Consider the following 23,313-nt stretch of genomic DNA (forward strand, 5'->3'; position numbering starts at 1 on the left):
AGGCTCTTTCCATTGCAGTATGGACAATCCAGCAAAAGGCACTGGGAAAAAATGGCCAGATGGCACCAACTGGAGGGGACCCCACACCTAGTGATTGTGCCAAACTAAAACCTCTCCAGAGGGAAAGAAAGGGGGAAAATATACTTCAAATCTGGTGGACTCTCTTTACTAATTTAACTTCGAGATTCTTTGGTATTTTCTCAGTTGTCATCCTTTCCTGACCTCTCTGTCACATTGTAGAATATTCTTTCTAACTTTCTGGACGCTCTTTCCTCTCTTTATTTGCATGCCACGGCTCTCTCCTGACTCTCCTCCTATCTATCTTTCTCAGTGCCCTTTGTTGAATCATCCACACCCCAGTGAAAACAACACTGGTCCTGGAATGCTTAGTGCTAGTAAGCATTTAAATCCAGTCTCTGGTGCTGACTATGTAACCCTATGCAAGTCTCTTAAATTCCTGTGGACCCCAGTTTTTTCTGTCTGTAAAAAGAGGGTGTTGGCTGGGATGGTCTCTGAGAGGTCTTGCCCAGCTTTAGACCCCATGACCCTATGACATACCTTGCCCCGCCTCCCCCCAAGGCTCTGTCAAAGGCCTTCTTTTCTCTCTCTCTCTTTTTTCTTTTAGGCAATTGGGGTTAAGTGACTTGCCCAGGGTCACACAGCTTAGTAAGTGACAAGTGTTTGGTCTGAGGTCAGATTTGAACTCAGGTCCTCCTGACTTCAGGGCCGGTGCTCTATCCACTGCACCACCAACTGCTCCTCTTTTCTCTTTCTACACTCTTACTTGGCTACCTTATTAGTTCCCATGGGTTCAGTTACCATATTTTTGGAGATGATTTCCAAATCTACATATCCTTCCTAGTTTCTTTTCTCCTAAGCTCTAGTCTCACATATCACTAATTATCTATTGGACATTTCAACCCAGAGATTCAGCCCATGGGCATCTCAAACTTCATGTTCCAAAGTAGAACTCATTATCTTTTCCAATTATCTTTTAACCTGTCCTCTGTCATCCCATTCTATCACACCATTCCATTATGACTTCTGGAATCTTTACTATTGTTAACAAATTCTTTATCTTAAATCACTTCCACTCTTCATCTTCCAAGGAATAAGGGAAATTTGGCTCTCTTCAGGTACTACTCCTAAAATTCAGGTCTGACCAGGTCACTCCTTTGAACTTTGGGGGATTAAGGATGACCTCACAACCCTTTGGAAATAAGTAAAAGTCATCATATATAAACTCCAAGAGAGCCCTGAATCAGGACCAATGTACTTTCCTCAAAGTTTCACTTTCAAAAAAATTAAATGTTTCATTTAGCCTTTTTCCATCAAAGAAATCATCCCCGTAGTCTTTGATTTCCAAATTCCTGAAATTTTGAAGTTGCAATTCAGCAACCTACTGTTCCCTTCTCCATTTTGCTGACCTGGGTTCATGCCCACAGCCTGTATACCACTCTACCCCAGTCTACATATATTAAGAAGGCCAATAAAAAATCTGCAAAATTCTAGACAATGTTTTCTCAATGTTATGCATTTCAAATCGATTCAATAACTATTTATGGAGAGAGCCTACTACATGTTAAACACTGCTAGACACTAGAGGGGATATGACAAAGAGTGTGGAAACAAGGTTGGCATGGAGCTGCTACTCAGAAGGGACATGGTGAATACTCTACACAAAAAATAATAGTGCAAAAGAAAATACAAAGAAAATGTGAGGTGACAGGGAGGAAAGACTATTTATACCAAATTCCTCCAAGTAAACCCATACCTAAGACATCACAATAACACTTATTAACCCTGGAATTTTATTATTAGGAGATTCCATTCACATTTATTCCAATGAGATGCTACTTGAAACTACGGTCTTCAGAGTGGCATTTGAAGTTTCTTTGAGACATATGTATTTGTACATTTTCAGATTCATTATTGCTATACAATGAAATTCTACTTAGGTTTATCTATATGTATTTACATCAGTCTTACCTTGCTAGGATGGGGCCTATTGATGATACCTTCCAAAGATGTTGCAGTATTTATCATTTCTTCTCTAGAGTACGGTTTCCAATCATACTGTTCATTGTATACTGTTTGGTTGCCGATAGGATCATTGAGCTTGTATGAATATCCTAACCTTTTGAAATCATTATGACTGTAAGAAACACATTAGAAATTGTAAAAGGGAATCTGAGGCCATGTGTTACAACAAAGCATGCCAAGCACTTCTACCAGAAGTATTTCTGGTAGAAATACTGGTAGAAACTTCCAACTTTTAAAGATAGGCAGGACCAGGTAGACAAGATCAAATATAATAAACTCTGTAGAGTTTCTTGAGGATAAACAATCCTCTGAGATGGCTGTCTGCAAAAGTATGCCAGACTTGGAAAGACAAAAAAAGAGGAGAGGGGCCATATTCTAATAAAAGTATTTTCATATATTTTAAAAGACTGAACACAACAAACTGTTGAGAAAATTCAGGTTGTATCTACAGGAAAGCCAAATAAATATATATTTTTAAAACATAATCTCTCTGACCTCAGCTTCCTCAACTTTAAAATGGAAACTGTATTTGGAATAACTTACCTCATAGGATTGTTCTAAGAATCAAATGAGAAAATGTATTAGAAAACATTTTGGGATGATAGAGAACTGTGTAAATATATTAATTATCTTACATGTGGTCAAATCACAGACTAGAGCAATTTTCTATAGAACCTTAAACCTTTCTTGATGTCTTCTTATGGGTTAAATTTAGATTGAATCCCCAGGTAGTTTTTTTTAAATCCTCTTGGCAACCCCTTTGGGATAGCTCTAATGAGCCATGCACATGTTTCTATGTTTTATATATATTTTATCTTACATGTAGATATAAATATTATATATTTCATATTTCCCAGGATCATAGGATTATATCTTTTTATTAGTTGGACAAGTCCTTAGTTATTACCATGTCCAACCCCCTTCATTTTCAAGATGAGGAAACTGAGTTCCAGAGAGGGGAAGTAACTGGTCCAGGGCCAAACACGTGATGTAGCCAGCAAGGATTTGGATCCAAGTCTTCTGGTTCCAATTACAAAACTTTTATGATATCTGATGCTACGTTATGGCCATCCCATCCATTGTTGTTATTTATTTGTCTGTCTCTTCAACCTCCCAAATTATACTATAAATCCTGGAGGGCAGGAGACATATGGATGGCTCTTCCTTCCATTTTTCAGTGCTGATAACACCTAGAACAAACAGTGCTGGGCACACAGTGGATGTTCAGTGATGCTGTTATTGACTGATAATCATTTTTTTTTAATTTTGTTTCTACACAACAAAACAAAATGAGCTAGTCAGAAGTATTTATATCAAAACATAACTCACCGAATTGGGTCAGGAACTTCTATTCGTTTAGGGGTGTACACATGCATCATTGTCGTTTCATAGGAATTCCAATTGGTATCTCCCGCTGAAAGCATAACACAGCATTTTCAGACTTGATGAACATAGGTTAGTTTCTGTTTGTATACTGTTTGAGAGCATCAATTCAACAAGGAAAATGTTTTGGCATAAGAACAGTTTTGCTATAAAGGAAACTTTTCTAATGCAAATGTAGCCCCTTAACTAATAGAAATAGGCTCAGAATAGTTAAGAGAAAAGGGTAGAAAGCTTTTTCTTTGGTTGTTTGGAGACTATGCACATATAGGTAATGAATTAGAGGATCATAACTGTAAAGAATCCTATGCATGAATTAAGTCAACTCTCTGGATAATACAAGTCATCAAATCCTGTTATTAAGAAAAAGATGAGATGTGGATTTGGATCATCCAAATTATCTGTGCCCATTGAAAGAAATTCCTTTATAAGAATTTGGCCGATTGTTTGACTCTCTAAGTTTTTTCGCCTCAATAGACAGCCACAGAATTGCAGAATAACAAAGCTGAAGGAGACTGCAGAGGCCATTTATAGTTTAGTCCATATCTAAGCAAGTATCCCCTCTATAACTTACCTGGTCCTGGATCAAGTCATCATCCTGTCTTTCTGCTTGAAACTCTTCAAGGAGATGGAGCTCACTGCCTCCCAAGGCAATCCACATCACTTTTGGACAGGCAACTGTTAGGAACTATTTCCATTATCGGGCCCAAATAAGTCTTATTATAACCTCTACCCTCTGTTCTTAGTCTTGCCCTCTGGGACACAAGCAGGACAAATATAATCTCTTTTCCATATGACAATCCTTGAGGTTAAGAGAGCTATCATGTTCCCTTTAAGTCTTCCTTTCTCAAGGTTAAATACCTCAAGTTCCTTCCACCAATCCTCAGATGGCATTTGGAGGATTCTCAAGACCCTTCACCATTCCAGTGGCCTCTTCTGGATGTTCTCCAGCTAAGCTATTCTCCAATGCCATTCTTAAAATGTAGAGCCCAGAACTGAATACAATATGCCAGATATGATCTGACCAGAGCAAAGTCCAATAGAACTCTTAATCCTCTAGTAATACTGTTGTACTTTTATATCTTTTCTGCAGCCTAAGGTTGTATTAGCTGTTTGGGCTGCTATCTCACACTGTTGATTCACTCTGAACTTACAGCTCACTATAATCTCCAAATCTTTTTCAGAAAAGCTACTCTCTAGCCACATATCCTCCCCTCATATTGAACTTATGAGTTGATTTTTTTAAATTCAAGTGTACATTACATTTATCCCTATTAATTTTCATCTTCATAAATTCATCTCATCCCAGTGTTATTCTAGCCCAGGTGTGGCTGAATTTCATCACAGACTATTTTTGTGTGAACCATAAACTAAGAATGGTTGGATCTGAACCTCAAGCTGTGGTTTGCTGAGCCTTATAGCCAACCAAGATTACTTTGTTTTGTTAAGTCAATTTTATTTAATTTTCAGTTCTGAATTCTTTTCCTCTCTCCACCCTGCTACCCATTCAGAAGGCAAGTAAAACAAAATGCATTGTAGATATGTATAATCATCATGTAAAATAAATGCCAGGACTAGCCACATCCGAAAAAAATTATATATCATCAGCACTCTGAGACCATCAGTTCTCTTTCTGAAGGTGGACACCATGTTTCATCATGAGTCCTATAGAATTGTGTTTGGTCATTGTGTTGACCAGAGTTATCAAGTGTTTAAAGTTGATTATCTTCACAAAATTGCCATTATTGTATAAAATTGTTCTGAGTTCTACTAATTTCACTTTGCATCAGTTCATATAAATATCCCTAGGTCTTTCTAAAACTATCCCCTTCATCATTTCCTATAGCATAGTAGTATTATTCCATCACATTCATATGCCATAACTTGTTCAGCCATTTCTCAATTGATGACCATCCCCCCTCAGTTTCCAAATCTTTGCCACCACAAAAGAGCTACTATGAATATTTTTATAAATATGGGTCCTTTTCCTCTTTCTTTGATCTCTCTGGGATGTAGACCTAGTAGCTTTATTTCTGGATCAATGGAGATGCATAGCTCTAATAATTTTTTGGACATAGTGCCAAATTGCTGCCCAGAATGGTTAGATTAGTTCAGAGCTCCAACAGTAGTGCATTATATTTTCCCACAGGCCTTCCAGCATTTGTGATTTTTCCTTTTTTGTTATCTTAGCCAATCTAATGAGTACGAAATGGTACCTCACAGTTGTTTTAATTTGCATTTCTCTAATTATTAGTGATTTGGAGCATTTTTTCGTATGGCTGTTGATAACTGGGATTTCTTCCTCTGAAAACTGTCTGCTCATATCTTTGATCATTTATTAATTGGGGAATGGTTCTTTTTCTTGTATTATTTTACTCAGTTCCCTATATAGTCCAGAAATGAGACTTTTATCAGAGAAACTTGCTGCAAAAGTTTTTTTCTCAGTTTCCAAATTTCCTCTAATTTTCTCTGCATTAGTTTTACTTGTGCAAAACTGTTAAATTTTGTGTAATCAAAGTTATTCATTTTACATACTGTGAACATCTCTATCTCATCTTCAGTCATAAACTTCTTCCCCATCCATAGATCTGACAAGTAATTTTTCCACATTCCATTAAGTTGCTATACAGTGTGAAATGTTGGTCTATACCTAGTTTCTGCCAGACTACTTTCCAGTTTTTCCAACAGTTTTTGTTGAATTGTGAGGTATTTTTCCCCAATAGCTGGGATCTTTGGGTTTATCAATAACCAGGTTATTGTGATACAGTGCATGGAGCACTGGGCCTGGAGTTGGGAAGACTGAGTTCAAATCTAGCCTTAGTCACTTACTAGCTGTGTGACCTTGGGCAAGTCACTTTTAATCCCTATTTGTCTCAGTTTTTCTTCTGTAAAATGGGGAAGCACTGGAGCAGGAAATGGCAAACCATTTAAGTATCTTTGCCAAGAAAACCTCGTGGACAAGTCTATGAGGTCACAAAGAGTTGGACGTGACTGAACAACTGTACGACAACAGACTGTTACATTCATTTGCTTCTGTATGTTGTGTACCTAATCTGTTCTACTGATCAATCTTTCTATTTATTACCTAGTACACCAAATTGTTGTGACAATCACATCTTTGAGATCTTATACTACTAAGGCCCCCTTCCTTCTCATTTTTTCATTGATTCCCTTGAAATTCTTGACTTTCTGGTTCTTCCAGATGAATTATGTTATTTTTTTTCTAGCTCTATAAAGTAATTCTTAGGTAATTTGATTGGTATGGCACTGAATAAGTAAAGTAATTCAATGTAGTATTGTCATTTTTATTACATTGCATCTGTGTACCCATACTAAACGAATATTTCTCCAACTATTAGACCTATACTTGTGTGAAGAATGTTTTATAATTGTGTTCCTGTGTGTGTCTTAGCAGGTAGAGTTCCAAGTATTTTATACTGTCCGTAGTTATTTTAAATGGAATTTCTCTATCCCTTCCTGCTGAGTTCTGTTGGTAATATACAGAAATGCTGATGATTTGCATGGGTTTACTTTAAACCTTGCAACTTTGATAAAGTAGTTGTTTTGGTTAGTTTTTTAGATGAGTTTCTGGAGTTCTCTAAGTAAACCATCATATCATCTGCAAAAAAAAATAGTTTTGTTTCTTTTTTACCTATGCTTATTCCTTCAATATCTTTTTCTTATTTTCTTGCTATACTTAGCATTTCTAGTACAATATTGAATATTAATGATAATAATGGACATCCTTGCTTCACCACTGGTCTTATTAGAAAAGCTTCTAGCTTACTGATAATGTATGCTCTTGGTTTTTGATAGATATTACTTTATCATTTTAAAGAAATCTCCATTTAGTCCTATGCTTTCTAGTGGTTTTTAGAAGAAATGGGGGTTGTATTTTGTCAAAAGCTTTCTCTTCATCTATTGAAATAATCATATGATTTTTGTTGGATTTGTTATTAATATGGTCAATTATGCTTAGAATTTTCTTAATATTGAGCTACCTCTGCATTCCTGGTATAAATATAACCTGGCTATAGTATATGATCTTTGTGATAAATTGCTGTAGTCTCCTTGCTAATATTTTATTTAAAAATTTTGCATCAATATTAATTAGGAAAATTGGTTTATAATTTTCTTTCTCTGTTTTGCTTTACCTGGTGTGGAAAGAGATCTGGACTCTAACGTTTCCTTTCATTCTACCATCTTGACTCCACCTATCCACCAATATTATTTTGCATCCTGACTGTAATCCAATGAGTTAACTATCCTCAATATGTAATTTTACCCAGCCCTTTCAAATCCATTCTCTCATTTGAGTGATCTTTTGTTAGTAGCCGGTCTGCAAAAGTTCATTGATGAAAATAGATTCTGAGCCGAGCTTAAAGCAAGTGATGGTTTCATTTTAAAGGTGAGGGAGTGGGGGTAATGCAGATAAGAGGAGTTACATGAGTCAAGACCTAGAGATGGGAATGAGTCATAGCTGGGAAGACATGCCAGGATGAGCCAGAACAGTGGGCTTCTTTATGGAAGATCTACAGGACAACTGCATAATCAGGATGAGAGGGGCAAGGATGGGTTGTAATTTATATTGCTGGAACAAGTACCCACATCTATCCCAGATCCATCAAAATATGAAAGTAAAGTTGGAGGGGTAGAAAGTTGAAGTGGGAGAAGGAGATGGAAAAAGCAATTGATGGAGACTCAAATAGTATTCCAGGGCTGTAATCTTTTTGTAACACGCAACAGGGAAGTACGAAAGGGTCTTCATCAGGAGAGTGATGTGATAAAAAGTTGTTAGAAGGAGATCATTAGAGCTGGATCCACTGAAGAAGGGGGCCAGTTAACTAATTCTCACTTATAGAGCACTTTAAATTCTTTACATGCACTATCTCCATCCACGGATGAGAAGTTGGGGTCACAGTTTCTTCATAAATAGAAAGGAAGAGGTGAACCCAGAGAAACTAAAAAGAATGGAACAGCATGATTAATGGATTGATGGATTGCAAATAATAGGGGGTGATTGAGAGCAAAGTCAAAAATAATATTCAAAAGGGTGGTGTCATCATCTTTGGTGACATTTGGTTATAGTATAGTGAAAAAAGCCCTGGATTTGGAGGTAGAAAACTTGAATTCAAAGCCATCTACTCTACCAAACATGAACTATATGACCCTAAGAAGGTCAATTGAACTCACTGTGCCAGAGTTTCTTCATCTATAAAATGGGAACATTAGGACAATGCAAATCCTAATGTTCCCATCTTACTATTCAAAAAATTGTAGTAAAAAATGCTCAGAAAGGACTGTGATAGCCAAACAACAACAACAAAGATGAATTTTTTATAAATTGGGTGAAAATTGCTTTGTGAATATCTAAACTCTAAAAATATGAGCTATTATTATGATTATGAGGAAACTGGAAAGGGTTATTTGAGGTACGATGGCTACTTGAAGACTGCTACAGTGGAAGAGGCATCATGGTACAGTAGAAAAAGCTGTGAAAATTAATTATTGATCTGTATTTTATAATTGATTTCACTCTGCAATTGATTCTATTCTGTAATCTTATCTGCATTCTGTGTAACAAACCTAAGCCTTTTCTTTGTCTCTGAGTGTAGAAGCTCATGAGTTCAAAAGTTCAGTCTTCCTCTCTCACAGTTGAATATTAAAGTTTATTCTCCTTACTGATCACTTTTACTTAAAGGAAAACTCTGAGCTAAAGGTTGGAGGTTCAATACTCTCACAAAACACTCTAATTCTAAGGGAACTGTTATCCTAGAACCATCTGCAAATCACTGTGTGCCAAAGAAGCTTGTTATCCCTCATAATTTCATCTCTTGAGAAACCCCACGACATTTGTATTATCCTTGAGAGCACACAAGCTGACCTGGCCCCAGCTTAGCCCATCATTGCCCAATTAAAGGTGGTCTTATCTCATTCTCAGGCACCAGTGAACTACTACTCCTGGTTCACTCTCAATAGCCTTGGGATGCAGCTGGGTCCCATAAATCTATAGCATTCCTTTAAAACAGAGGGGTGGTCCTAGTCATACATGTGTGTAAATCCCATCCCTTAATGTAACCAATCATGATTCCTCAACCCCCAGGATGTTGCCAACCCCATAACCAATAGTATGATTTCCTCATCTACTCTGTGCATTCTTTGTTCTATGCTTATAAAAAAAGGAAATGCATCTTCAATTCTTTGTCTTTTGAATAAACTGAGGCAGTAATTAGACTTACTTGATAAATTTGTACCCTGTTAATACACTACTATATTGCTTGGAGAAAATGTGCCTCTGTCTACCTTTTGTTGAATTTCACAAAGCACAGATGAGCAAGAGGACCTGAGTTCAAATTCTGTCTCTGACTCTTATTGCCCCTTGTACAAGTCACAGGGTTCTCAGTTTCCTTGTCTATGAAATGAGAGCATTAGAGTAAATGACCTCTTGAGGGTTACTTCAAGCTCTAAATTAAGGGTTCTTAACCTGAGGGCTGTGATACAGGTATAGATATGGGTGTATGAATCTATTGCTTTTTGTTGTTCACTTGTTTTCAGTTGTGCCTGACTCTGTGACCCCATTTAGGGTCTTCTTGGCAAAGATACTGGAGTGGTTTGCCATTTCCTTCTCCAGCTCATTTTACAGATGAGGAAACTGAGGGAAAGAGGGTTAAGTGACTTGCCCAGGGCCACATTGCTAGTAAGTGTCTAAGGCCGGATTTGAACTCAGGAAGATGAGTCTTCCTGACTTCAGGCCCAGCACTCCATCCTCTGTGCTGCCTAGCTACCCATATATAATTGTATTTCAATATAATTGCTTTCCTTTGTAATCCCTAAGTATTTTATTCTACGCATTTTGAAACATTATTCTTTATAGGGGCAGAGCTAAGACAGCCAGAATAAAGACAGGGATTCATCTAAGCTCTCCCAAAATTCCCTCTAAACAACTTTAAAATAATGACTCAAAATGAATTCTGGAGTGGCAGAACCAACAAAAAGATGGGGTGAAGCAATTTTTTAGCCCAGCAACTTAGAAGGTTGGTAGGAAAAGTCTGCCTCACTGGGATGAAAATGGAGCACTGTCTAGCACAGGCCTTGGGGGCGGTTGAATCAGCAGCAGCGGTGACTTTTGAAACTCTCAGCCCACAGAAGTAAGGGGATTTGGACATAGGCCCCTTGGCTGACACCGTGCATTTAGGATTCTGTCGCACTGCCCACGCTCGATTCCTGGTCTCAGTCCCAGGGTGGAGAGAAGCACTAGACTAGCACACTAGAACTTGTGGCCAAAAAGGAGTGGGGCCCCTGGTAACAGTTCTAGGGTGAAAAAGAATGCTTGTGGTCACTCACAGACAGCGCACAGGCCAGGAGAGCAGTGACCATACCTCTCCTTAGACCATGCCACCTTGGAAGTACAGAAAACTTACAGACCCCTGGAACTAGCTCAGAAAACTGCAGCATGAAAAACAGGAAGCTTGGGGCAGTGTGCTCCCTCCACCCTAGGAGCAGAGCCTAATTTTAACAAGTGAAAAGTCAAGAAATAGGCTGGAAAATAAACAAATGAACAAACAAAAAAGAACTTGAACATAGAAAGTTACTATAGTGACAGGGAAGGTCAAAACACAAACTCAGAAGAAAAAAAAACAACAAAGTCAAAACAGTTACATGCAAAGCCTCAAAAAGAGAAAAATGAATTAGTCTCAGGCCCCCCCCAAAAAAATTTCTGGAAGAGCTCAAAAAGGATTTTAAAAATTAAATAAAAGAGGTAGATGGAAATTGGGAAAAGAAGAGTGAGAAGGAAAATCATGAAAAAAAAAGAGTCAATAGCTTGGTTAAAGGAGGCACAAAAAATAACAGAAAATAACACCTTAAAAAACAGAATGAGCCAAATGGTAAAAAGAGGCACAAAAATCACTGGAGAGGAGAAATTCCTTAAAAAGCAGAATTGGCCAAATGGAAAAGGAGATACAAAAGCTCACTGAAGAAAATAATTTCTTAAAAATTAAGAATTGGGCAAGTGGAAGCTAATGATTCTTTAAGGCATCAAGAAATAAAACAAATTCAAATAATGTAAAAATACAAGAAAATGTAAAATATCTCATTGGAAAAGCAAGTTACCTGGAAAACAGATCCAGGAAAGATAATTTAAGAATTATTGAACTACCTGAAAGCTATGATCAAAAAAAGAGCCTAGACATCATCTTTCAAGAAATTATCAAGGCAAAGGTAAAACAGAAATTGAAAGACTCCACCAATCACTTCCTGAGAAAGATCGCAAAATGAAAACTCTCAGGAATATTATAGCCAAATTCCAGAGCTCCCAGGTCAAGGAGAAAATATTGCAAACAACCAGAAGGAAACAATTCAAATTTCATGGAGTCACAATCAGGACCACACAAGGTTTAGCAGCTTCTACATTAAAGGTTCAGAGGGGCTTGGAATATGATATTCTGGAGAGCAAAGGTGCTAGAATTACAACCAAGAATCACATACCCAACAAAACTGAGTATAATCCTTCAGGGCAAAAATAGATATTTAATAAAATAGAGGACAATTTCAAACATTCTTGATGAAAAGACCAGAGTTAAATAGAAAATTTGACTTTCAAATTATGAGGAAAATTAATTTTTAATGCTGTATCATTTGATTATTAATTTGTCATATTCTTTTCTAGCTAAGGAATGTCATCTCACTCCAACTCTTCTCAAGGCATCTGTTCATTAACTAGGTTGGGCTGGGCCTCACCCAATTGGGAATCTGAGCTCTGTTTATAAATAGGAGGCAGCTTAAGTTTGATCCCTCATTCACATACACATACGCACGCACACACACACACACACACACGCCCCAAAGGGAAGAGCTTCTGTCCTTGTTCCCTTCATCAGAGTTTAGGGCAGCCTGGCTCATGAAGGAGAAAATTAGCCAGAGAACTCAAGATTGAAATGGCTTTCCCTGCCCAAATTGCTAGCGGCTACTAGGTCTCATGACCAATCCATGTACTCAGTAGAAGTTATTAAGAACTCTTAGCCCATCTTTTCACGTAATATCCACCAATCAGGGTTGCTTTTTCTCTTCCTAGGGGAGTTCCCAGTAATTTGCTGTCAGGAAGACAGACCTGGATTTATACTGGTGGGAGACTCTCCCTTAGCATCTTTGATTACCAAGAGAAATCATTGACCATCAATTTATTGATTATTGGCTACCCTAATTAATAAATTGATTTTAATACCTGGAAACTTTGTCTCTTGGAATTCTACATGCCACAAACACAAGACTCAAGAGAAGCATAAAAAGATAAACAAGTAAGAGAAATCATGAGGAATTCAAAGGTTAAAATGTTTAGATTCTTACATGGGAAGATGAAGTCCCAATAACCCTATCATTATTAAGGCACTTAGAAGGAATATACATAGACAGAGGGCATGAGTGTGAATTGACTATGATAGGATGATACTTAAAAAATTAAATTAAAGGGTGAGAAATAGGGATGCACTGGGAGAAAGGGGAAAGGAGAAGTATAATGGGATAAATTATTTCACATAAAAGAGACATGAAAGAGCTTATACAACGAAGGGGAAGATGAACCTGGAGTGAAGCAAGGCTATGTGTTTGCTCCCATGCTTTTTAGCATAATGTTTTCAGTGATGCTGTCAGACACCTTCATCAAGGATTAAAATGGCTCAAGACCAACTATCACACTAACAGTAAATTATTTAACTTGAAAAGGCTACAAGCCAAGACTAAAAAGGAAGAAATTGGTGCTCCACTTTTTGTTCCAGATGATTATGTACTCAATGCAGTCTTTAAGTCTGAGAACAAAGTATGGATTGATTCTCTGCTGCTTATGCTAACTTTAGCCAAACACCATCGAAAAATAGAGGTTCTCCACCAGTCAACGCCACACGATCCATACATGGAACCATTGGTTACAGCAAATGCATAAATTTTGAATGCTGTGGATAAGTTCACTAGTCTGCCTACCAAACTGAAGGTCTATAGAGCCACTGTGCTGACCTCATTGTTGTATGCCTGTGAAGCCCAGACAGTATGCCAGCACCATGCTACAAAACTGAACCACTTCCATTTGAATTGTCTTAGGAAGATTCTGAAGATCACCTGGCAAGATAAGATACCAGACACTGCGGTCCTTTTTCAAGCTGCACTGCCAAGCATTCAGACTCTACAGGTGAGAACACAACTCCAATGGGTTAGCCACATTGTTCAAATATCAAACATACATTTGCCTAAAACACTATTCTGTGAAGAACTCACACAAGGCAGGTACTCACACGGTGAGAAGAAGAAGCAATAAATAGAAGGACACTCTCCAGATCTCTGTGGAGAACTTTGATATTGAGTGTGAGACATGGGAGACACTGGCACTGGATTGTCCAGCATGGCATGCCACATCAAAGAAGGCACTACATTCTATGACCAAAGCAGAATTGTAGTAGCTCAAAAGAAACGTGAGATGCACAGATTTAGAGACATTTTCCTCCCAAATGATCACGTGGACTATTTGTGCCCAACCTGTGGTAAGAGTCTTTCAAGCTCATATTGTCTGATCAGCCACAACCAGACACACAGTACATTGACTCCAACATCATGATGTCATTTTGGTCCTCTTTGAGCAAAAAGGACAAACAACAACAACGTCAGAATTGACTCAAAGAGGGAATAACATACATACTCAGTGTGGTATAGAAATCTATCCTACCCTGCAAGGAAGTAGGAGGAGGGGAAGGGGGTAACAGAAGGGGGTGGGGTCGATTAAAGATAGGCTGGATTGGGGGAGGCAGAGCTCAAAAGCAAAATACTTTTGAGAAACTACAGGGTAAAAGGAGAGAGATAAATGAAAGAAAATAGGATAGAAGGAAATACACAATAATCATAACTATGAAAAAAATTACAGCAAGTTTCTCTGATAAAGGCCTCACTGCTCAAATATGTAGAGAGTCAATGTACATACTCATACAAATATGTATGAGTCAAATTTATAAGAATAAGAATCATTCCCCAATTGATAAATGGTCAAAAGATATGAACAAGCAGTTTTCAGATTAAGAAATCAAAGTTATCTAGAGTCATATGAAAAACACTAGAGAGCAGGAAAATGACAAATGTTGGAGGGCATATGGGAAAATTGAGATACTAAAGCACTGTTGGTGGAGTTGTGAACTAATCCAACCATTCTGGAGAGCAATTTGGAACTATGCCCAAGGGCTATAAAATCCAGTATACCCTCTGACCCAGCAATACTACTACTAGATCTGTATTCCAAAAAGATTTTTTTCAAAAGGAAAAGGACATATATGTACAAAAATATTTATAGCAGCCTTTTTTTGTAGTGACAAAGAATTGGAAATTGAGGGGTATATGACCATCAATTGGAGAATGGCTGAACAAATTGTGTTATATGACTGTGATGAAATACTAGTATGCTACAAGAAATGACAAGAAGGATTGCTTTCAGAAAAACCTAGAAAGACTTACATGAACTGATGCAAAATGAAGTGAGCAGAACCAGGAGAACAGTGTACACACTAACAATATTGTACAATGATTAACTGTGAATGACTTACTTATTCTCAGGAATACAATGATCCAAGACAATTCCAAAGGACTTGTGATGAAAAATGCTATCCACCTCCAGAGAAAGAACTGATGGAGTCTTAATGCAGATCAAAGCATACTTTTTTATTTTATTTTTTCTTGGGTTTTTTTTTGCCTGTATTTTCTTTTACAACATAGGCTAATATGGAAATATGTTTTACATGACTACATGTATAACTATGTCAAGCTGCTTGCATTCTCAAGGAACGAGGAAGAAAGGAATTTTTAAAATGAATGTTAAATATTTTACATGTAATGAAAAAATAAAGAATAAAGAAGTAGAAAAAATTATTCTTTGAAAGAGACCATATGATTTACCAGACTGCCAAAGACCAAAAAAAGACCCAAAAAAAGGTTCCAAATCTCTGTTCTAAATCTATGAACCTATGATCTTACTTCCTAAGAGAGCACACAAAACTGTCTAATTACGCGATGTGCCAATAGTTTAAGGACCCTTTATTTTCTTGGTTGTAATTCCTTCACTCCTTCTAACCAACACCGTAACCGCTCTATGAACTGGGAGGCAATCTCTGAGAACTGTTAAGACTATATCCAAACTTATTCAATCCATCCCTAGGCCTAAATTTAAAGTGCCCAAAGCTTGTGCAGAGGTTTTGAAAACCCAGGGTCCCATCCACATAATTACGTATACCCAGTTAAGTTCAACTATACTTTTGCCCCCACTCCTGACCTTCTATAAGCCTAGGGTGCAGAATCCTGGGATTCATCTGGAAGTCTTTAACTATTTTTTTCATATTCAAAAGAGATAAAGATCTCTTGCCAGCCACTTTTTATTGAGCAGACAGAATTATTACACCATAATATGAAAGAGGTGGGTGTTTGTTACCTCATCTAAGCATTGTTTACTTTTCTACTTAAAGGAGACAAGACCCTGGAAAATGTACATCCTGGCTTGATTCTCTTTTTCTTCAATTACTAGTCTAGTCCTTTTGGGTGTGAGGGGTGTTACACCTCTGGTGTGAGGGCTTGCCAAGGCTACTCATCCACTTTTGGTGTCCCAACTGGTCACCCAGCTCTCACCAGTGGCTCCAAAAAGCTATACAGCATGCACAACAGCCACAGCCTGGTAAAACCATCTCAGCAGATGGGCTAAAACAGGTTGAGGGTAACCAGCAGGCCTCAAACTAGTGAGTTAAGGGGATGTCTACCTCAAGCATGGGAAGACTACCTCAACTCCTACCTGAATGGGTGGATGAGAACAATTTGTTCCAACAACAGCCAAAAGAAAGAGGCTGAGGTAGATGCTGTGGAAGGCTTAGAGCTTGGTCAGACATCAAAGACATCAAGGTCATCATCCACTGCATCCCAGACCATCACCAGTTGTCCTGACTTTTGACCTGCCACTAGACTTAGATGACTCTGTAAGATAGAGTGAGGCTGACAACTTTTTGCAACTCTGCTTCATTTAAATCCAATTCATATGCAAGTCAAGACATCACCTCATGATATCATTGGTCCTCTTCAAAAATGAAGGACAAACAACAACTCTAGTCCTTTATTTTTTAAATCTCTCACTAGACAAATTTAATCATTCCTTTCTTCTTCTTTTAAGGCAGTAGTGGTTAACCTCTAGCCCAAGGGCTGGTTATGGCCAATGACACAATTGCATGAGAATCTTAAGAAAAGTATCAAGAGATTTCTACCACCACCACCATTTTCCCAAGTAGATAAACTCCTTGGGGCAAGAGACTGCCTTGTTTTTGTGTTTCCCAGCTCCGAGCACTAGCACATAAAATAACAATAACTGTATGTTGAGATGTTTTCTCCATTGGCTCCCAGATCTCCCTGACCTCTATCAATGACTTGTATAGATCATAGAATCATAGGGTAACAAATTAAGAAATGCACTAACAGGAGAGGCTGGCTATTCCAAGCCCCTCGAATTTACAAATGAGGAAACAGAGGCTCAAATATTAAGTGATTTTTCCAAGGTCATACAGATAAAACTAGCAACAGAACCAGAATTCAAATCCAGGTCCTTTGAGTACAGGATTCTTCACATTGGGCCACTGGGCTCTTTAGGAGTGGAGTCAGTCCAATTTTCAAAAATTCATAAATCCTACAAAGAATCAGTATTGGTGTATTAACACATAGGGACAATGTTCCTGCCAAGTTGGACTTATACTGGCACCTGGCACAAAAATATTGAGTTCCTTTTTTGTCCATATATAGATGGAAGTAAATAGGGTCAATTGCAAGCAAACTGTCATGTTGTTGAAGTTTTTTTATCATTATCTATCTTTTCTATATTTCTTCCTTTCTCTCCAGAATCTCAGGAATCTCCTTCTACCATCAGAAGGAAGTATTAAGTTGGACATCCTGTTACATAGGAAACAGATTGTTTATACTACAACATAAATGAGTTGTGTATTTGTTACCCCATCCAGGCATTCATTTGCTTTTTTAAAGTCTTATTAAAGGAGATGTTCTACACTGCACACCAAAAATTTGACACCATGATTTGGTTCCTTTTTCTCTAAAATGTCTTTTTTTTTACTTAATAATATTTTATTTTTTTCCAATTACACATAAAGATAGTTTTCAACATTCATTTTTATAAGATTTTGAGTTCTAAATTTTTTCCCTCCCTTCCTTTCCTCCTCCTCTCCCTAAGACAGTAAGCAATCTAATATAGGTTGTATGTGCATAATCATGTTACATATATTTCCATGTTAGTCATGTTGTGAAAAAAGAATCATAACCAAAGGGAAAAACCACAAGGAAGGAAAAACAAAAAACAACAAAAAAGTGAACAATAGTATGTTTCGATCTTCATTCAGACTTCATCAGCTCTTTTCCTGGATGTGGACAGTATTTTCCATCATAAATCTTTTGGAATTATCTTGGATCATTGTATTGCTGAGAAGAGCTGAGTCTATCATAGCTGATTATAGCATAATGTTGCTGTTACTGTGTACAATCTTCTCCTGGTTCTGTCCACATAAGTCTTTCCAGGTTAAAATGCCTTCTTTCGATCAGTCGATGATGAGGTCACAGAGAGAAAATGTGAGTAGAGGAGGAACAAGAGGATCTTGTTTTATTTTATTTTATTATTTTATTATGTTTTATTTTATTTTAATTTCCAAAGCTAACCATTCCTTTCTTCTCCTTCTAAGGCACTCAGGCGAGCTCCAAGGGACCAAAGGATTCCCATCTCCTCCTCCCAAATAGAAGATCTTATTGGAAACCAGAAACATTTTTTTGTCCTAGTTTCCTCAGATCCCAGAACAGTGTCTGACACAGAGGAGACCTTAATGTTTGCTGATTGAATTTAGAAGTGTTATCACTGCCTCCTCATCTCTCCTCAGAAAATTTCCAGCTCCTACCTCCTATTGGGACTCCCCCAAGCCATAACTTTGCTTGCTGTGAGGCAGTATTCCCTGTGCTTCACAAAACACAGAATCACTACTTATCCTAAGGCTGGACCTTGAAGGAAGGCTATGAACAGTCTAATAACTTGCCTCTCTCAAATGATTTTGTCAAAAATTGATTTTTTGGTCTGGCCCCATTACTCAATGGTTAACATATTCCTATCTTATCATATTCTCCCTTGTCTTGATATTTCTGGAACTCTCAACCGTTATTATACAAACCTCATCCCTCATCCCCAGTTGCCTATTCCCTTACTCTCATATCCCAATCTCTCTCTACTTCAACTTGCCCTCCAAATGTCCCCCTCTAGATCTGCCTGCTCCTTCTACTGTACTCTCGGAAATGCCAACTCCACAGTTAACAAGTGTGCTTTCACTTTAAATCTCTTCCACTCCTCCCTCCATTTTCTGGTCCCTGTAAGTCCCAGCTCTCTCCTGATGTCATGGCATCATCTCTATTTATCAGCAACATCTCCTTTGAGGTTCATTCAATCCAAATTTATTACCTGATCAATATTCTGGTAGCTGTTATTTACCGCCATCCCTCCACCCAGGATATTCTTCTTTCCTCCCTAAGTCCAATGACTAGCTCACTGTCTTTCCCTCTATCCCAACTCCCTTCCTCATATTATGGGACTCCAACACACAGATTGATAATATTCCCTCAGACACCCTAACTTCATGGTTCCTAAATCTACTCAGTTCTCATCACCTCCTCCTCCTCCACCCCACCTCAGCTACACACAGAAACAGATGGCCATGCCCTTGATCTTGCCATCATTCATAAGTGTTCCACTTCCACGTTCATGAGCTCTGAAATTCCTTTATCGGTCTATCCTCACCTCTGTCTTCCCACCCACCCCATCCCAATCCTGTTCTTTATCCTCACCATCACCTTTAATTCCTCCATCCCTCAATTCTTTCCCAGGTCATCAGCCTTGTACTGAATACATTCTTCTTTCCCTATATCTTGACTCCTTGGTGCACCAATCATCTTCTATACTTTCCTCTGTACTTGAGTCCATTGCCCACCTTTATTCTAACACCATTGATCATGTCTTGCCAAGCCCCAACCTTGAATTACTTCCATCATCTAGAACTCACGCAGGGCAAGCACTGACATGTTCGTCAGAAAAAGTGATAGAGAGAGACTCTTAAGGTCTCTCCTAAGAACTTTGGAATTGACTGTATGACATGAGAGAAACTGGCATAGCACCACCCAGCACGGCATGCCCTCATCAGAGAAGGTGCTGCGCTCTATGAGCAAAGCAGAATTGAAATTCAAAAGAAACACGAGATGAGCTAATTTAGAGAATCCACCCCAAATGTTCACATGGTCTATTTGCACCCAGCCTGTAGTAGAATATTTTGAGCTCTTTTGGTTTGAAAAGCCACAGTCGAACACATTGTAACTTGATTCTAACATAGTGATGTCATTTTAGTCATCTTCAAGAACGATGGACAACAACCAACCAACCAACCATATCTACTGCCTTCAAACCTTACCTGTGCTCTGAACAGAGCCTAGTGAAAAGCATAATACCATGCTGTCTGGGTTACAATTATGTTCCATAATATCAACTAGGCACTCTCCAAAGCATGGCAATCCTCTTAAGCCTCCCTAATCAATTAATTATACCAGTCACCATATAGTCTCTTCCAAAAACATTTCATTTCCCCCTCAAGTCTTCCATGACATTTCCTTCCTCCCACCTTCCTAGCTGAGGACCTTGCCTCATACCACCAAAAATATTGAGACCATTCTCACAGAGTTCCCTCTTTTCTCTTTTTCATTTCATATCATTCATACATCTTCCCCCCACCATCTCTTCCTCCATCCTTGTCTCACATGAAAAGACAACCCTTTTCCTTGTCATGACAAAACTCTCTTTCTGTTCATTCCATTCTTCTCCCATTTCATCTCATTTTCTCCAGCAGGTTGCCCTGTCTAATACCCCCACTTTCTGACTAGTACTAATCTGCAGTTTCTTCCTATTTCTGGCAATTTTCCTGCTGCCTGCAAACCCTTTCATGTCGCCCTCATCCTCTAAAAACCTTCACCTGCTCTTCCCGTATCCCTACTATTATCATCCTATATCTATTTCTCTTCCCTTTTGTGAATAACTCTTTGAGAAACTGTCTATAATCAGCACTCACTTCCTTTCCACTGACTGGATTCTAAGCTCTCTGAAGTCTAGTTTCCAACTTCATCATTCAACTGAAATTGCTCTCTACAAAATTACCAGTGATCTCCTAATTGCTAAATCTAATGGCCTCTTCTCACTCTTCATCCTTCTTAACTTCTCTGCAGCCTTTGACACAGTTGATCACTATCTTCTCTTAGATATCCTGGTTGCTAGACTAGGTCTTTGTGACATTGCTCTCACCTAGTTTGCCTCCTCCTATCTGCCTTACTCTGTGATTATTTCTCATTTATTAATGATGCTTGGATCCAACTTTATGTGATTAGAGGCTGCTTGCATCCAAAAGGTCTGCTTGACTTCAGTAACTCTTTAGGAATGCTGGAAATGGGTATGAGGAATTTTGGATTCCCTCTGGTCCTGGATCCACCCAAAGCATTCTTGCTTTGAGTACCCACACCCAGGTCTTGTTTTAGGTCCACCCAAGCTTATGTTTTGAGTTCCCTTCATATGATTCCTATGTGACTCATACGTAACACTTTTGTCAGGTGATTTGTGCCTGTATATCTTACTCTCACACTCATTTATTTAGGATGAGCCTAGGATTAGTTAGAGAAAACCGGCAGGCAATGAGGTCAGGGGTTTGTTGGGGGCTTCCACTTCCAAAATTCTCTTGTGCTCACAAGCTTTTGTTTACCACGGAGAACTTGTGAGAACAGCACCTCGCCACTCACAAAAACTGCTGTAGGAGAGCCTAAAAAAAAACCTTGGCACAGAAAAGACTAAAGAATCTCAACACCAAAACGTTTTTTCCAACTATTTGCAATATTAAGCAGGGTCAATTCACTTCTATGTCATGGCATTGCTTCTCTGATATCATAGTTCTTTTCAAGAATGAAAAACAAAAAACAAAAACATATTGAGCAGGAGCTTAACTTCCACTGATCTTTTTAATTAGTTGGAGTCTAGTACAACTTTCTTTCCTTCTCACTGCCTTCACAAGACTTAACTTTCACTGTCCTTTTTAGTTAGTGGGAGTTCAGTGCAAGATTCTTTCTTTCTCACTGCCTTCACAACTCTGGCCAGGTTGCAGAGATAAAGAGAGTAAATGGCACACACATACTTCTGTTTACTCTCTCCCCTTTTCTTGAGGGTGACAGATGCATTTTGTTCTAATAGGTGGTGATTTTACCTGCTAAAGAATAAGCAGGACTGAAGTTAGTTCAAAATGATTTAACATAATTTGTTTATGTAAATTAGTAGAAAAGTCACCAGAGTTAAAATAGACTATACAACTGAAGAAGTAAAAGCAGAGCAGTTAATTGGCATTATGTAAGAAAATCCATACAGGAAATGTTAACACTAGAATGTGATTGGGAAATAAGATGAGATGGATTTAAGAAAAGCAATAAAGGTAAAGCAAAGTGAGGAATCAGAATGAAAATGAGAGGTCAATTTTGAACTTGGTAGGCTTTAATCAAAGTCCACTGAAAAGAAAAAAAACACAGGAAAGTTTAAATAAGTAGAGATAGAAGGAGAATGGGTGGAGAGTTAAAGCTGGAGTCTGTTTTCACTGACTGAAAGGGAGGGTTGGAAAGTCAAGGGTTTGGGAGTTTTGGAAAGAAGTTTAAGGAGGTTTTGATTCTATCCAGATAAAGATATGAGAAACTTCTGGGGAAAATGCATGTTAATTTCAGACAGACAATATTTTATCAAATTATAATGTTTACCAAATAGAAACCATAGAAATAAATCTGCAGCAATCTGTCCTTGAAGGACCATTGGAAAGGGACATACAAATCATTAGAGCCTCATGGGATCCTAAAGAGGGTGATGGGAATGTGAGACTGCCACCAGGTCTTTGAAGGTGAGCTAGCTGAAAGCAGTTGGTTCGAAGATTATGGTCCTTGGGAAAACTGAGATTTTCAATGTTACCATTTGTTGTAAATTGAGATTTGATTTAGCTGGTTTGTCCTGAAACAAGATCATAATGTGGTCTCATTTACAATGAGATGTGTTCTCACATACTGGCAGCTGGGTTGGCATGGTGATAGAGTGCTGGGCTTGGAGTCAGGAAGACTCATCTTCAGGGGTTCAAATCCAGCTTCAGACATTTACTAGCTGTGTGACTCTGGGCAAGTCACTTCACCCTGTTTGCCTCAGTTTCTTCATCTCTAAAATGAGCTGGAGAAGGAAATGGCAGACAAGCTCCAATATCTTTGCCAAGAAAGCCCTAAATTGAGTTACAAAGAGTCTAACACAACTGCAATGATTGATCGACAAGTGTTCACATATTAGGATAATTGTGGTAAATCAGAACTTAATGCTGGGGTAGCTAGGTGGCACAGTGGATAGAGCACAGGCCCTGAAGTCAGGAGGACCTGAGTTCAAATCTGGCCTCAGACCAAACACTTGACACTTACTAGCTCTGTGACCCTGGGCAAGTCACTTAACCCCAACTGCCTAAGCAAAAAAAAAAAAAAAAAGAACTTAATGCTAAAATACATTTGATATCTGGAATTAAAGTGATATATGCTTGGAAACTGCATGGATCAGGAAGACCTGAGTTCAAATACAGCCTCAGAAATTTATTAGCTGTGTGACCTGAACAAGTCATTTCACTTCTGTTTTCCTCAGTTTCCTTATCTATAAAATGGGATAATAACAGCACCTACCTCTCAGGGTTTGTTGTGAGAATCAAATGATAATTGTAAAGCACTTAGTGCAGTCCCTGGCACATTATAAGTGCT

The 23,313-nt window shown here is 38.3% G+C and overlaps 1 protein-coding gene across 1 annotated transcript in view; it reads right to left on the minus strand.

The window, feature by feature from the left end:
- TEX26 (testis expressed 26) overlaps positions 1-19,545 on the minus strand; it is a 31,749-nt gene extending 12,204 nt beyond the window's left edge. The window contains exons 1-4 of the mRNA XM_027877600.1: positions 19,527-19,545; positions 15,722-15,817; positions 3,373-3,457; positions 1,990-2,155 (exon numbers count right to left, since the gene is read on the minus strand). Coding sequence (XP_027733401.1) covers positions 1,990-2,155; positions 3,373-3,457; positions 15,722-15,817; positions 19,527-19,545 — 366 coding nt within the window. The remainder of the gene's footprint in view (positions 1-1,989; positions 2,156-3,372; positions 3,458-15,721; positions 15,818-19,526) is intronic.
- Positions 19,546-23,313: the final 3,768 nt, after the last annotated feature.

The sequence above is a fragment of the Vombatus ursinus genome, unplaced genomic scaffold (assembly GCF_900497805.2).
Source record: "Vombatus ursinus unplaced genomic scaffold, bare-nosed wombat genome assembly UNPS02014813.1, whole genome shotgun sequence".
In the NCBI taxonomy this organism is placed as follows: Eukaryota; Metazoa; Chordata; class Mammalia; order Diprotodontia; family Vombatidae; genus Vombatus; species Vombatus ursinus.